Source organism: Gouania willdenowi, chromosome 20 (assembly GCF_900634775.1).
Source record: "Gouania willdenowi chromosome 20, fGouWil2.1, whole genome shotgun sequence".
NCBI classification, from domain to species: Eukaryota; Metazoa; Chordata; class Actinopteri; order Blenniiformes; family Gobiesocidae; genus Gouania; species Gouania willdenowi.
The window spans coordinates 17,299,585-17,316,371 of NC_041063.1; the positions used below are offsets into that span (position 1 = coordinate 17,299,585).

Sequence of the window (16,787 nt, forward strand, 5' to 3'; positions counted from 1 at the left end):
TCTGTGCAAAGGGGACCGACTACGCCTTTGACTGGCACTGGGAACAGGTGTTCTGTGCAAAGGGGACCGACTACGCCATGGACTGGCACTGGGAACAGGTGTTCTGTGCAAAGGGGACCGACTACGCCATGGACTGGCACTGGGAACAGGTGTTCTGCACAAAGGGGACCGACTACGCCTTTGACTGGCACTGGGAACAGATGTTCTGTGCAAAGGGGACCGACTACGCCTTGGACTGGCACTGCGAACAGGTGTTCTGTGCAAAGGGGATCGACTACGCCTTGGACTGGCACTGCGAACAGGTGTTCTGTGCAAAGGGGACCGACTACGCCTTGGACTGGCACTGCGAACAGGTGTTCTGTGCAAAGGGGATCGACTACGCCTTGGACTGGCACTGCGAACAGGTGTTCTGTGCAAAGGGGATCGTCTACGCCTTGGACTGGCACTGGGAACAGGTGTTCTGTGCAAAGGGGACCGACTACGTCTTGACGCACAAGAGGAAACCCCAGTCAAGGCAGAAACTCTGCGTACATGACCACGTGATCGAGTCCTGCTGCCCCGTGGCTTGTGTGTTGCTGCTGCTGGGATTGCTGACTCCGGTGGAGAAAGAACCTGGGTGCTCAAGGGCAGCGCGGTCGAGCTGCTGCGCATGCTCCGTGTCTGCATCCTCCTACTGATAGCTGGGCGGGGAGACAAAGAGGGGCTGGGTCTTGAAGTAGCTGAAAGCCGGGAAGTTGAAAATGAGGAAGAGGTGGCCGTGTTTGGACCACTGGGTGGCGGCTCTGCAGTTTCTGTCGAGTTGTTGTGCTCCCCCGGCTCAGGTTGATGTTGATATCCAGGCCAAATCGAAACTCTCCACTGTTCGGGTTGGTCCGACTGCCTGCACGCCGTGTCACGACCTGTCACGACAATCTTTTTTAAGACAGCAATGGATGTTTTGTTATTGCAATTAAATAAATGAATTTATTTTATTGCATAATTGTGACCATCACCAGCCCTCCCTAAGGAAGGGTAAGAAATACTTTATTTTAGGGAGGATATAAAAAGAGGGGTCAGTGTTACAACTAGGTGAGGGGGAAGGGAACAGGGAGGAGAGAGTCAAGGTAGGAAATGAAAGGGTGGGGAAGAGATGATTATTTTAAAGTGAGCGTGAGACATGAAGTTGTAGTTGTGCATATTGTGCATATTGTGTTGTGTAATCAAACTTTCTGTAGATGCTCCCATTGCATTATTTTCTCCGTCTCATTTACACTGAAGAGTTGTTTATGGGGTGCCAAGTATAAAAATTTAGTATTAAAGTTGTAGCTAACACATTTTCATTATTTATCTTACTTTTCTCATATTTAGCACATTTTCCTACATTTAACACAACATTTAACCACATATATAGAGGTTAAAAAAAGCATTAAATCTAAATATTTAAATCTAAATGGTATTTGTTATATCTAAATGTTAAGTCTATATCTAAATTTTAAATCTAAATCTAAATGTTATATGTTATAGAGAGAAACCCCAAGGTTTTGTTCAATACTATTGAAAATCTTGTTGCACCCTCACCGTCCCATGTGCCTGTACACACACAGGAGGACTGTAGCAATTTTTTAAATTTCTTTGTCAATAAAGTACAAGATATCAGGGCTAGCATCACTCCTCCCTTGGTTAGCTTGTGCAGTGCATCAGCCCCTGTGAGCTCATGGTCCTCCTTCACTCCTGTCAGCCGATGTTCAAGTTTTAGTAGGAAAGATGAAACCCTCATCGAGCACTGTAGACATTGTTCCTAATTCTCTGCTTTTAAGTGTTTTTGATGTTGTTGGTCCTTGGGTGGTAAAATTGATTAACCTCTCACTTTTATCTGGCTCGGTCCCCAGCTTTTTTAAACATGCGATAATAAACCCCATTCTTAAAAAACCCAATCTTGATCCGGGGGAGCCTATAAACTACCGGCCCATATCAAAGCTTCCCTTCATGTCTAAAATCATGGAGAAAATGGTTGCTAAGCAGCTAACCTCATACATGGAACAGCATGATGTTTATGATAAAAATCAATCTGGTTTTAGATCAATCCACTCCACTGAAACTGCTCTTCTGAGTTTCTAGTGACGTGATGATGGCCACTGACTCTGGTCGTTACACAGTTTTAGTTTTACTTGATCTGACAGCTGCCTTTGATACAGTAGATCATAGTATACTGGTTGATCGACTCAAATCCGAGATGGGGTTTTCTGGTACTGTTCTCCAGTGGTTTACCTCTTACATTAATGGAAGAACCTTTAATGTGGCTATTAACGATGTTATGTCTAATATGTCCAACCTGTCATGTGGAGTAGCCCAGGGCTCTGTTCTGGGACCTGTTTTGTTTTTAATGTATCTGATGCCTCTTGGTCGGTTGATCCGTGGTTTTAAAAATGTGTCTTATCATTATTATGCTGACGATATCCAGTTGTACTGCTCCTTTAATGAGTCAGAGTTTCACTTTTTATCCGAGTTCTTAGACTGTATATCCTGTATCAAAAACTGGCTGTCATCAAATTATCTCCAGATAAATTCAAACAAAACAGAAACTCTGATCATTGCTCCTGATAAAAACATCCCTCTAATTAAAAACTCTCTTGGTGATCTGGGCTCATCTGTTAAAACCAGCCTCAGAAACCTTGGGGTTGTTTTTGATCAGTCCATGTCTTTGGAGGGAAATTGTCGTCAATTGACTAAAAACTGTTTTTACCACCTGAGAAATATCTCTAAAGTGAGGCATATATTATCAAAATCAGATCTGGAACTGGTCATACACACATTTATATCATCTCGTATTGACTATTGTAATTCTGTTTTTACTTGTTTTAATAAGTCGACCCTAAATAGACTCCAAATCGTTCAGAACGCTGCTGCCAGACTTTTAACTGGTGCTTCTAGAACATCCCACATCACCCCATTCTTGCTACTCTGCACTGGCTTCCAGTTAAGTTTCGCATAGAATATAAAATATTAGTTCTCACGTTCTGAGCATTACATGGTCAGGCCCCTAAATATATCTCGGACTTGTTGTGAGCCTACTCATCAGGGCGATACCTTCGGTCTTCAGGTCAGGGTCTCCTAAAGACCCCAAAAACTAAATTTAAGACCAGAGGAGACCTGGCGTTCCAGGCTGTAGCTCCCAGACTCTGGAATAACCTGCACCAGTCTTTCAGGGAGCTCAACTGTGTGGACACTTTTAAAAAACTGCTGAAGACTTCACTTTACAGAAAAGCTTTTAGTTAACTGGATTTGAATTTTTATTTATCCTTTAATGTTGCTGTTCTTATGATATTTATGCACTCTTGTTTTATTATTCTATTGTGTTGCACTTGTACTTTTACCTCAACTCTGTACAGCATTTTGTGATTTTTTTCTGCAAAAAGCGCTTTATAAATAAACTACTTACTTACTTACTATATCTAAATGTTAAATCTAAGTCTAAATGTTAAATATTATATATCAATATTAAATCTAAATCTAAATCTAAATGTTTAAATCAAATTTTAATAATATATGCTAAATCTAAATGTTTAAATCTAAATGGTATATATAATATCTAAATGCTTAATCATAAATCTAAATGTTAAATGTTCAATCTAAATCTAAATGTTGAACTTAAATGTTTCGCACATATGCTAATTGACCCCGCCCCTTGTAACCTCAACCAATACACAAGCAGAGACACACACAGCCAATCCCACCCATCTCTTCACCCTTCACCGATGCCTGCCTGGGTGATATGTATGGCTGGTTCTCCCGGCGGCGGAGATCAAGCGTACGGTCATGGCAGGTGGATGAGCTGCCCTTCACAGTACACTCCCGCAACACAACAGCGCCACGCAGTTATTAAAATGTATTTTAATGCTGTGGTTTGTCTATGTGTGTTAATTTGATGCAACATGCTGAGATCTCCTGGTTTACATGTGGTTACGGTAGCTGAATAGATAAAGAGGTTTCAACTTCAGGCCATCATGTCATTTCAACGTTGGTCTGCTCAGCAGACGAATTCCAGACATCCCAAAAAAGACGAAATAAAAAAAGGGACCCATGGTAAGTTTGATTGTAAGACCTTATGCGTTCAAGCGCAGTACCTTATCTATTCAGCTACAGTAACCATATGTAATCCATGAGATCTCAGCATGTCACATCAAACTAGAGCATTTAGATATGCTATGTAACATTTAGATTTAAAAACATTTAGATTTAACATATATTATTTAGATTTAGATTTAAACATTCAGATTTAGATTTAATATTTAGATTTAGATTTAAACCTTTAGATTTAGATTTAACATTTATATATAAGATTTAACATTTAGACTTAGATTTAACATATAGACTTAGATTTAACATATAGACTTAGATTTAACATTTAGATATAACATATAACATTTAGATTTAGATTTAAAATTTAGATATAGATTTAACATTTAGATATAACATATACCGTTTAGATTTAGATTTCAATATTTGGCTTTTTTTTAACCTCTTTATATGTGGTTAAATGTTGTGTTAAATGTAGGAAAATGTGCTAAATATGAGAAAAGTATGATAAATAATGAAAATGTGTTAGCTACAACTTTAATTCTAAAGTTTTACACTTGGGACCCCATAGTGGTTTACCGGCGGTGGTGGACAATACGGAGTCATAAGTAATATTTTGTAGTACCTGTACTTTGTGTATATGTTTAAATAAATAATGCAAGTGGGTAGGACGAGAAACATTGTACACTTCTTCTTACCCTTTTTGAACAAGTTTCTTTATTGAGATTGTCAAATATGCTTTTATTTATTCATTATTATTATTATTATTATTATTATTATTATTATTATTATTATTATTATTATTATTATTATCTTGCCTAATCGCATCCATCCTGTAAAAACTGAAGTCAAACACCCTTATTTTATGTATTATATGTACACACCTTAGGCTCTGAAAGACTCTCAAAACACTATCATCGCCATAAAATATTGAAGTGTTGTTTTCAAGGAATAAAATGTTCAATATATTTAAACGAGAGTAAAAATAATTTTTAAACGATAATTAGTAACAACGGTAAAAACCTCTTACCTGCTGCAGCCGTTTCTCATCAGAATTTAAGCTTTTAAAATACACAAATTGTGTTTAACTTCTTAATACTCAGATCACTAAGAGAGTTTGTCCAACCCAATCACAAGCACTAAAAGAACCTATTTGAAAGTCAGCGTTGCGTTCGGTTCTTTTTTTCTTTCATCTTTCAACCAATCATATTTGATGATGATGACATCAAACTGTTTCCTGTATTGTACAGGCATACATTCAGTGTTGGTAAAAGAAGTAAATATATTACGGATTATAATCATACCTGTCAAGTTTTGGATTTGAAAATAAGGGAAATTTTCAGTCGCCCACTACGAGCCGTCCCACCTGCCCAACCAAGCTCCAGTATCCCTTATATTTTAACATGTACAAGAAATCCAAAATAGCCACTTGTCAACCACTTACTAAATACAATTATGTGATTATATTCAGGTAGGTCGACCTTTATTAACATTGAAATGCTGTGAACATTCCTACTAGGGCTGGGTAATATGGACCAAAACTCATATCTTAATATATTTTCTCAAAATGGTGATATACAATATAAATCTAGAAATTTTTTTTCAAATAAAGTCTGACCAGAAGGACAATTCTGGGTTAAATTTGTTGATGCAAAATGCCACACAGGGATATTTATTAACAAACAGCTGCACAATATGTGCACTCAGAAATCCATCTAACTGAGCTTTACATGTTCTTCTGAGAAGTAAAAGCAGCAACTCTTAAAACTAGTATTTTGATACACAAGCTATATATATATATATATATATATATATATATACAAAAATGATATACGAACAATGTTTCAAAAACTTTAATTCGTTCATTGTGTTTTTCCCCAAAAAGTGCCACTGAATTTTAACAAAAATAAACCCCACACAACTTTTTCAGTCTTTGGGCTTATTTATACAAGATTGTCCTAAAAATAATTCATATGTAATGTTTTGTTTTTAAATGTAAAATTTCAACTTTGAAGGACCACATCACCTATAAAATCACTTGTTCTATCAGTGACACTCCGCACAATGAGTTGAATACAAAGATATTTTAGGTTTTTGACAAGAAATCCAGAGTGAATGGCTTTTAAGGAAGGGAATGAGATCTGCTCCCCCAGGTGGACAAAATCAATCCCTGTCATTTCCATTAATTCTGGATTTCCTGAATCACTTTAAAGGAATCTGACAAAAACCTAAATTATCCTTGTATTCCTGGTGTTCATCTATTGAGGCATGCATCAGCTGTGTCTGACGCATCATTTATGGTCGATACTGACACTTTATAGTTGTATAAAACACATAAAAAGCTTGTGTACATACATGAAATGGGTGATGCAGTATTTAAGATCTATTACATGTAATGTTTACCAGTTTTGTAAAGTGTGGTAGGGTCTTGATGCGTTAACTGCGGGTTATTTTTGTTTGTTTGTAGAGAGCGTGTTATTACATTTTCTTGTGTGCGTACGTTTTATTTTAAATTAAAATGTTTATAAAGGTTTAATTCAACTTTCATTTATACTTTATTTTTCACACCAATAACGTGGCAGAACCCTCATAAAAGTGTCAATTATAACTGTATGATTGATCACACATTCATTCATACCACATTCCTCACATTATCAGGCATTACAAAGCAGCATTTTATTCCAATGTTAAGGAGCAGAGAAAACAAAACAAAGTATCCTCGTGTCATCACATAAATACAATGGCATAGCTCTTTTATTTACTCACATTTTAACATAACAGCTTTTATATTTCAAATGTTGATTTCCATCTCATTAAATAGGAACAGAATAAATATCAAACTTCCGTACTCGTTGTCCTCTTCAAAAGGTGGACAATCATTGAGCAGATGCTTTTAAAAGAACCAGGTTTCTTCAGAAACTGGTCTTCCCCTTCACAGGAACCCTGCTCCACCTGACACTGTCACATAATTGCACACAGCAGTGCATCACACCCAGTTTTGTTGGTGACATGTGTCATTGAAGGCATGTAATATTTCCTATGTGCTGAAAATGTTAGACTAATGAGACCATACCGATTTGGTGGCTGACTTATCATCCACCTGCTCTAGAAATGTGATTATTGTTGCTTTATAAAACAACCCAAATAGACCCAAGAAGAAAATTATTATTCTACTGCGACGACACCTGAATACAATGTGTGAACGAAGAAGCAGAAAACGTACAGAGTAAAATGGAAACATGTCCTGTAAGCATCAACGTTTGTCCTGTGTGAGACGCTGAATAGAAGAATTACAAAAAACATTTCAAAAAGTAACTTTCTTATTTCTTCTGTATCAAGCTGATCCAGTCTGAAAAAACAGCAGCAGGAATCGAGAGCAAACGCAGGTGTCAGAATTAGCACAATTTTAGTTTTTAACTGGAAATGATAACCAGGCATTACAATGTAAACAATGAACAGCAAAAACAAAAAAACAATACTGTCTTTTCCTTGTGTGTATTGCACTTGGTTGAAGTCCTGATTATCACAAGCCTTCGGCCTTTAAATTGTGACGCTCACATGCTCAAAGCAGCTGGTTTTAGTGCATGACTTTAGTGAATCCTACACAAACGAGCATCTAGAAACCTTCCACAAGTACACAGTGAAGCTTTAAAAAAGAAAAGGAAAATTAGCTCCTACAAAACCAGCCCTACATTTTTCAACCCACTGTGAAGGGACAGCTTAAAATTCATGAATCCAAGTTAAAATAGTTGTTTTAAAAAAAAAAAAAAAAAAAAAAAAAAAAAGGACTCAAGGCTTTTTATCCCATTACCACCCTAAACAGACATCGTGTCCAGAATAACTTTAAATTCCCTTAAAATACAAGCAGTTGTGAGTTATTTACAGCTGATACTGAAGTTCAGTCTAAGTTTGTTTTTTCCATGTCCAGTTGTGACAAAGATATCACAGAGATCAGACGTCAAAGGGTTAAAGTGAGTATTAAGCAGCTGGAGTTGACTCAACAGTTAACAGAGTTGCAGGATGGAGAAAATGCTAAAAACAAAAGGTCTAAAAAAATAAAGTTTAGTTTAGTTAACCCTCTGCATTTAAAGTTTTTTTTTCAAAACCACACTTGGTTCAACCTTCTTCATCAAATGTATTATTTCCAAAGAATTTAGCAGATGAAACCGATATGTACAACAAGCATAGGTTCATCCATCAAGTCCAGCTAGCCTTTGAAAACCTTTATTTTCTGAGAGCTAACGGGTCAGTCATGATGTGCTGCCAGTATGGGCTGCCTGCAGATGGGACAGGTGTTGTTTTCAGAGAGCCAGCGATCAATGCAGTGAATGTGAAACTCATGAGAACAGGGCAGTCGGCGTAGCTTGTTGCCTTGAGTGTACTCGTTGATACAAACGCTGCACGCACGGCCGACCTCTCCCTCCACACTGGCCTGGTCATAGGTTCGTGTGGATAGATTGTCAATCTGCTCTTTGGTCAGACCTCGAGGGTGTTCGTCATCCTCCTCATCGTTAAGTAAGAAGAAGTGCGCTAGCCGCAGGATGGGCAGGGTCCCATTCTCCACCAGGTTGTTGGTGTCCCTGCTGGTGGCTCTGCTGTCTGTGGAGTTCACGGCTCCTGCAACGAGCCTGGCCTGAGCTCCTGGCTCCTCCTGAATCCCCACCATCTCCATCCTCTCCTGAACAACATTGCCTCCACTCAGCTGAGCAGGTGGGCTTTCAACTGTATGTAAGCGCCCAACAAGGTTAGCATTACTATTTGTACCACTAGCGTCTGCATGGTTGGGTGCAATACTTTCAGAATCAGCCTCAGTTTCCATTAACGAACTAAGCTCCCCGAATCCAGTCATGATCTGGCGCAGAATGGACCTTAGAGCAGTGGAGTTTGGTTCTCCCAGGCCTGTTTCACTGATTCGTCGAAGTGGAATCCTGATAGTGCTCACGTAGGTGCGGATACCAGCTCGCTCAGAGCGGGAGATGGTGCGTCTGAAGCCACCGCTGTCACTTTCAAATGTCACCGTGTTCTCAGCCACTCTGGCACGAGACCGTGTTCTGCTGGCGATGCTGTCCCGGTCCCGGTTCTCACCCGGTCGAATTCTTCTCACCTGCAGGTCCAACATGATGGTTGGGTGGCGACGCACTGCTGAACTCCCTGTTCCTGTTCCATGTGACTCGCCCTCCTGTTCTACCGTTTCTACAGCTCGTTCTGTTTGGACGACAGGTTCTCCCGTCCCAGCTTCTCCAGTCTCCACGGACACTGCAGAGGTTGTGCTGCTGCCTGGCTCAATGGTTGGGATGGGAGGAGTACTAACAACACTGTTCGATGGAGGACTGGCACTGGGAACAGGTGTTCTGTGCAAAGGGGACCGACTACGCCTTGACGCACGAGAGGAAACCCCAGTCAAGGCAGCAACTCTGCGTACACGACCACGTGATCGAGTCCTGCTGCCCCGTGGCTCGTGTGTTGCTGCTGCTGGGATTGCTGACTCCAACTGCGGCGAAACTCTAGGACAGTCTGTAGACACAGACGCATCATTTCGCTCTTGCGCCACCTCTACATGCATAGCCTGGTGTCGCAGGGGTGTGCTTTGATCAGGAGGAGGAACATTAGCATTTAAATCAGATGCTAACGAATGAGAATTTGCACTTCTCCTCTGAGGGACCACCGGTGGAGGAAGAACCTGGGTGCTCAAAGGCAGTGCGGTCGAGCTGCTGCGCATGCGCCGAGTCTGCATCCTCCTACTGATAGCTGGGCGGGGAGACGGATAGGGCGTGGGTCTTGAAGTAGCTGAAAGCCGGGAAGTTGAAAATGAGGAAGAGGTGAGCACAGAAGAGGTGGCCGTGTTTGGAGCACTGGGTGGCCGCTCTGCAGTTTCTGTCGAGTCGTTGTGCTCCCCCGGCTCAGGCTGATCATGGTTGATGTTGATCTCCAGGCTAAATCGAAACTCTCCACTGTTTGGGTTGGTCCGACTGACTGCACGCCATGTCTGGTTTCCACTTTGCCCACTACGCGTGGCGTTTCCGGTGCGCCTGAAAGTGTTGAGCCACTCCAGTAACGAGTCACCGTTTGAACTCTCTGATGCTCCTCCTTCTGCTGCTCCTGTGAAAAGACAAAGACAAAACTATTCAAAATATGTTGAAAAAGGTTATAAAAAAACAACAAAAATAAACTTTTAAATAAGATATCAATGTTTAGATTACTTTTATTATTATTTAGTGAGTGTTTTAAAACCATTTAAAACATTCAAATATGATGCGCTAGACTGTCACAGCTGATTAGGCTCTTTTCGTAATTTATGCCAAAAGAAACCAACAGAAAAAACACTTTCTCCACATTAAAGCAGAACTAAACTTGCGCTTAGCGCTCTCCTTAAAGGTCCCTTTTGGTTATGTCACTGTCGTAAACAATCCTCACCCCCCGCCGCCTGCCCCACCTCACAGCTACGTGCGCAACTTTGCTCTCCCAAGACGGTAGCAACCGATCGCTGAAAAATCCTAATACAACAGTGACACTAAGGGTGCTTTCATACATATAGTCCCATGTGACCATGTGAACAGTATGAGGAAGAGAGACAAGTACAATAAATGAATGATGTGGGAGTAATACGAAATGTGTGTGTGCTGACAAAGCGGCTCTGAAAATGGATGGATGGATAGATAGATAGAAAGATGGATGGATATTTGTGTGTGTGCTGCCTGATGGAGTGTTGGGTTGCGAGTGCGTGTGCCTTCTTGTTGCCGCGACGACTGTGTTTTTATTGGGCTGCCGTAAAGCAGCACGTCTTGCAACCGGGTCAGAGGCAGGAAAGTTGCAAGTGCTGTTTTCTGGCCAGAGACACCAGGGGTGATGAAAGACCCCCCAATCACCCCATAAACACTTGTATTACCCTCACAGTGACTACGAGAAGGATTTATTAAGGTGAAAAAAATACTTAGTTCTGCTTTAAAGAATGTGACAAAACATCATTATTCCTACCTGTTCCTCGTCTCACTGCAGGTCCTCTTTCTTCCCCTTCACCACTGCTGCTCTGCTGCTCTCCAGCTTCAGCCATCTGCACACGCTGCTCAGCATCGGGCTGAGAGGACACGCGCTCTTTTGCTCCATCCAAACGCTGCTGGAGCTCCTCAGCAGTCACCTCTCCTGGGAAACACACAGACACATGACTCTTTGAGCTGCCAATGGGTGTCATGAGTCAAGACAAACCTTAACAGCTGAAATACTTGTGTGACAAGTTCATAACATAATGCATGGAACTTCCTTACCAGGGGTTCCTAGTAAATTGCCATCTCTCATAAGGCGGTACTCTTCTTCACTTAAATCATTAATAAAGTGATAGTATGCCTCCTCTCGCCGGAGGCGCTCTGCTTGCCTCCGTCGCTCATCTCCTCCACCAGGAGGCTCCATCGCTGTAAAATGTGCTGGAAATGGATGAGTGAGAAATTAGTCACTACCAGCAAGAAGAAAAACTAAGTTACAGCGAGTACTACAACAAAGCAATACCAGCTACTGCAAGAGAAGGTAAATGAACAGGTTTGGTTTCAGTTTGAAACCTTCAATGCTACTCACAAAAGGAACACAAAAAAAGTGCTTAACTCATTTTAAATAATGTTAGGCAAAAGTTGTATTAAAACTAACGCAAAGACTTTGACAGTGTTTCAATAATAAATATAAGAAAATATATGAAAAACAATTAAAAAAAAAAAAAGTAACATAAGCCAAATCATAATTGCATGAATACTGATATAACACTTTATTTGTTTACTGCAGCCCTACTCCTAATTACAGCTCTGTCTCACTGGTGTGTGAATGTTAGTGTGAATTAGGGGTGGGAATCTTTAGACACCTAATGATTTGATTACGATTATAGCGATTAGATTCTGAATCGATGCACTTTTTCATAGAATTTCTTCTCATTATGACCACGAATGATTTGCTGTTTTTAAAAACATAGCAATTGCATTCAAAGTATAGCATCCTTGCTTGTAACTTATACAATAACAAAAAGGCCTGCACTAAATGATATGATTATATATACACTAAATAAGCAGCTTTAGTTAGTACTATAGTGCTTTTAATACATCAGTTACTCCATTAAAATATCCTTCTATAGTATTTCTTGTAACTTACCATTTAAATAAATGATTATTGGTAATGTATTGAATGATTATCAATTACTATGTCTGAATGATGATGCATCGATTATTTTTCCCACTCCTAGTGTGAATAGGTGACTACTTCACTGGTAAATAAAGCACTGTACATATAATATGTATTCACCATTTATCATCGAAATAAGTTAGACTGCATTGTAATAATATCTTAAACATTTTACAGTACAGCTGTTTTAAAGGCTTCTTCTTAAAGACTAAACATAATCATATACAACAGAGGAGTTAAACTGCTAACCAGTTGCTACAAAGAAACTCAATACCTCAATTGTTGTAGTCAATGATTTGTGCTGGTGTTTACATCCCACACCACAGAGTGCTTTAAAACCAAAATGTTGTCAAGTCCACGCCTAATTGTTAATTGATGCTTGCTTTAATGTGTGTCATCGTGTTTGATAAAGACGTCACAATTTTCACGCTACACAACTATAAACTCCATAAAGTGACTGGGACAAAAAAAGACGGTGTCTACTGTTTTTGTTGAAGGTTGTACAACAGTAAGAATAACTGCACAAGCAAAGCAGAAAACAATAATCAGGATTTGCTGTAGCATCATCATCACACTTGTCTACATCTGAAAGATGCAACTTGATGGAGCAGAGGTCAATGCTTTCATACAGGATAAATCTATGTCTCAGCTTTTAACAAAGAGTATTATCTTATACTCCAGCAGGTGTTTCATACTTTTTAAGTGTTATCACCTCAAAATGTTTCCTACATGAAGAGTATGCAATTTTATTCATTTAAAAGAGACAGGATCACATATTGTATCATAACTCCACCTTCTTGCCATCTCACCCAGATGGGGAATGGCATCTCCAGTAAATTATGTACGGTGAACTCAATTTGGACCACAGAGTTAGTTATCATTTAAGTTTGTGGGTGGAATGCTGAGTTTTCAGGGCTCATTGTACAGGCAACTGGTGGCACACTGCTCTATCATCATAAAAGTAAATGTAAAATTGTATGCTGTTTTTCTCAGGCTGAGGGAGGAGTGGATGCAGGAGGAGGAGGAGCAGTGGACAAAAATAAATAACAAAAGTACATTTTTGGGGATTCGCATTCATTTCTTTTCTTATAATGTACTTCCTGAGTGTCCTATCTCCGAGTTAACTTCTTTTACTATAATGATGACCACAGTTCCCCTGAAGGAACTGATCCAAAAAGAGATGGAGCAAGTGTCTGTAAGTCTGTCAGATAACTGATCAGAGATGAAGGCAGCTGCATTGCGTAAGTACACTATCTACTTCAGGGATGTACAGACTAGAGAAGTACGTACTTACTCACACATGTGTGAGAGAGCTGATCTGGTAATGTCCACAAAACCAGGAAAATCTATTACTACTGTTTATAGGCCTACACAATGACCCAGTCCTTACTGGGGAAATGCTTCATGCATGGGGTTGTAATTCTTAGTGTATAATGTTCATCTCAATTCAAAAACTAAAGATCTTCTGATCAACACTTCACTGCAAGCTGTCAACTCATTTAGAGCCATCTTCTACTACTTTGGGATCATCTGGTCATGGTAATCCACTTTATCTAACCCCACGACCTCACAAATATAAACTAAAGTGAACTTGTTCCCAGAAGTCCCAACAGATGTTCAACCCAACCTTGTTTAGCAGCTCTGTGCACACATGATACTGCATGTGGTTAAAATGAGTAAAAAAGGTGTTTTTAAGCTCTGAAATGTAAAACTACAGATAAACAGTCACATTAACCTGCCTCTGATGACTAATACATAAGTCTTAGGTGCTTCTTCTGTATCTGCTGTACATAAAACAAAAAGATAACAAATATGGATTTGAGTTTAACCTGAGCACTAGACATTAATTCAAGTTATCTGCAACTGTTTAGTAATGAGATATCTTCACTGAATACCTGTTTTATACACAAATCTGTGCAGTCTGCTCACTGGGCTTCTCTGAGAAATTGGAAATTAATTTAATGCTATAAATAATACCCCCATGTATTAATATTGACATTATTTAACACTTGCCCTGCCTTCAACAATTCTGAGGCAACACATCTGTAGTTGTGAATCATTGCTCAGATGGTATGAATCATATCAGGGGACCAGTGAAGATAAAAACTCATATTAACTGAGTGTATGAGATGATGACTGAATAGATCGTAAAGCTTTAAAACAAACAGTGCAGTAGACTGCCGGCTGTGGCTGCTTCAATGCACTGCAAAAGTTTGCAAAAACAATTTTGGAGTACTCAAAAGCAGCTCCAACACAAATCCTTGTGTTGTCCGTAGTAATAAATAAAGCATGAATAAAGCATGAAAAAAAACCCTAAATAAAAGAGAAAAATCAAAGGAATGTAAATGTAAACACTGCACCGAAATCCAACGACTCACATCTGGTTAAACATGGCTGTTACCCAAAAGGTTGTATTTAAAGATATATAATTGTTGAAATAAAAATAGGGGCTTTAAATATGTTCTTTCTTCTTATAAATCTGCACATATGCTTCTTGGTAATGCAGTAAATACATTTAATATTCTATAAATGACTAGTACAGATACCCTATAACAGTTTAGAGCAAAAATGTTTTTATAAAACATGTTTAACACAATTCTAGCTCATTTAAAGCAGGAATACAAATATGAATTAAAGGCCCTAAAGTAACCTGGTGGTGAGTAATCTCAAGCAGAGAAACGCCTTCCATTTTCTGAAAGGAGACTGCATCAGAAAAAAATGGGTAAGGCTAACGAAACCCTGCTCTCTTTTAGCTCAGACTAGCACAATTCCTTAAACTCATGTCCGCTGTGTTAGTGTTAAGCCTTTTAGCATCGTTAGTGTTAGTGTAGAACAATGCTAAATCAATGTACAACAGTGAACACGAAAGGCCATGTTGAAGCAATAAGCAACAAAACTAGCGTTGTCATCCAGACAGCCCACCAATCACAGGCCGAGGAAGGCCGACTGACACGAACGGCGTCCAATCAGAATTTAGCAGAGGCGGGCTAAAACACACCAAACGCTTGTTTCCTCAACGTAAACGCACGGCTGAGAAGCACAAAGAATGCAGTCAGAAGCATTTAAATCAGAGTGTATATAAGTTTTGATGACCGGCAAGAGTTCACAACAGAACTGGCTAAACACAAAAAGCGATTTTGTAGACGTTTCATAAGAGTAAAGTGCCATTTTAAATGCGCAACGCTTCCCCTGCTAGCATGTTAGCACAAGCAACCTTAGCGGAGAGCAGTCAACGTTAGCCGAGCCGACAGTGGCTGTGATCCAGAATAACTACTGATAGTTTAACACGTCACAGCATTTTAACCAACAGTCTGTGTAAACACTAGACAAACGTGGACTCTGTGTGGTTTTACCGGCGTTGACAAAGACAATAGAAGGAGTTTAGTACCTGACAAGGCAGCTGTAATATGGACGGCTGGCTCTGCTCTCAAACCAAGATGGGACCAGTGGTGCGACAACAAAGCGTCCGGTAAGAACAACCCAACAGGTTACATGGTTCCGACCTGTCTATGTGCCACAATAAACTCATAAATATATAACATGTTCTTACATTGCTAAATCGCATACTATCATTATTAAAATATATTCACTAGCATGATTAATTTAACTTTAGCTATGGTAAATATGACCAAAACATGATCAAATAAACGCTTATAATAATAATAATAAAAAAAAAAAACCTCCAAATTAATTAACACATAATTGGCTTTGACATAACATTTGTTTTAACTGAACATGCATGGTTTGGATAAAATGCCATTTTTTTATGAGACAGTGATAGCTGTCAAAACTGCCACTTTGACCACAACACTAATAGGGTTTTCACGGTGCGTCATCAACCCAGAAGTCACCATATTGGCGATATTCAGCAGGTAAACAAAGCGCACGCACACCATCAAATCCCGCATTTCGCGAGGAAATTGTGAATTATTGCCGTGTTTTTGGCTGTAATGATCGGTCAGACCGGGAAAAAACATGTTGAGTTTTGTAGACTGCCAAAAGTTATAACAAAACAGGGAGAACAATGGCAAAAAATATCAGAGGAAAAGAGACGCTTGTGGCTAGCAAAACTAAAGTAGGATCTACGAGGCAAAAATCTGGACAACATCCCAAGCAGTGGCTCTTAACTAATTTTCTAGTGTGATGATAATAATATCATTCATATCAAGCTACTGCATGTGGCATTATTGACTTAATAAAATCACATTTATTAGCCTGCTACAGTGGCAGCACAGTTCTTAAAATTGAGAGCTCAAATGTGCTGTATTTCTGATTGTATTCCTGGTAAAAGGTCTTACCTTTTTTACCATTATTGCATTACTTACTTTGGCCTTCAGAACACATCTGTAGTTGATGACTTGATACTGCATCTCCCTCACCCATCCACACACCATCTGGTTGAGGCATCTTAAACTTTTATAAGATTTAAGGTATTTCACTGTGTATGGGCTTGGCGAGAAAACCAGGTCGTTGACGATATCAGGATACATAATAGATGGAAGACTCTCCGGGTTGTCATTGATCAAAGATGAGGGAGCCAACTCGTATAGATCTGCACCACCAATAAGGTATGT

General features: G+C 39.5%; 1 protein-coding gene across 1 annotated transcript; it reads right to left on the reverse strand.

The window, feature by feature from the left end:
- Positions 1-6,717: 6,717 nt before the first annotated feature.
- Positions 6,718-15,721, reverse strand: rnf6 (ring finger protein (C3H2C3 type) 6). Its single transcript, XM_028434272.1, has 4 exons — positions 15,602-15,721; positions 11,319-11,474; positions 11,032-11,196; positions 6,718-10,155 (listed from the first exon to the last, which is right to left on the reverse strand). The coding sequence occupies exons 2-4, from the start codon at positions 11,458-11,460 to the stop codon at positions 8,303-8,305; spliced, it is 2,160 nt and encodes a 719-aa protein (XP_028290073.1). The 5' UTR covers positions 11,461-11,474; positions 15,602-15,721; the 3' UTR covers positions 6,718-8,302.
- Between the last annotated feature and the right edge of the window lie 1,066 nt (positions 15,722-16,787).

What these genes read in the sequence shown, in the direction of transcription:
- rnf6 (XM_028434272.1), bottom strand. Translation starts at nt 11,460, where the DNA reads ATGGAGCCTCCTGGTGGAGGAGATGAGCGACGGAGGCAAGCAGAGCGC. An exon ending in CAATTTACTAGGAACCCCTG is followed by an intron (nt 11,197 to 11,318) that starts GTAAGGAAGTTC and finishes TGTGTTTCCCAG; the next exon opens with GAGAGGTGACTGCTGAGGAG. An exon ending in TGCAGTGAGACGAGGAACAG is followed by an intron (nt 10,156 to 11,031) that starts GTAGGAATAATG and finishes GTCTTTTCACAG; the next exon opens with GAGCAGCAGAAGGAGGAGCA.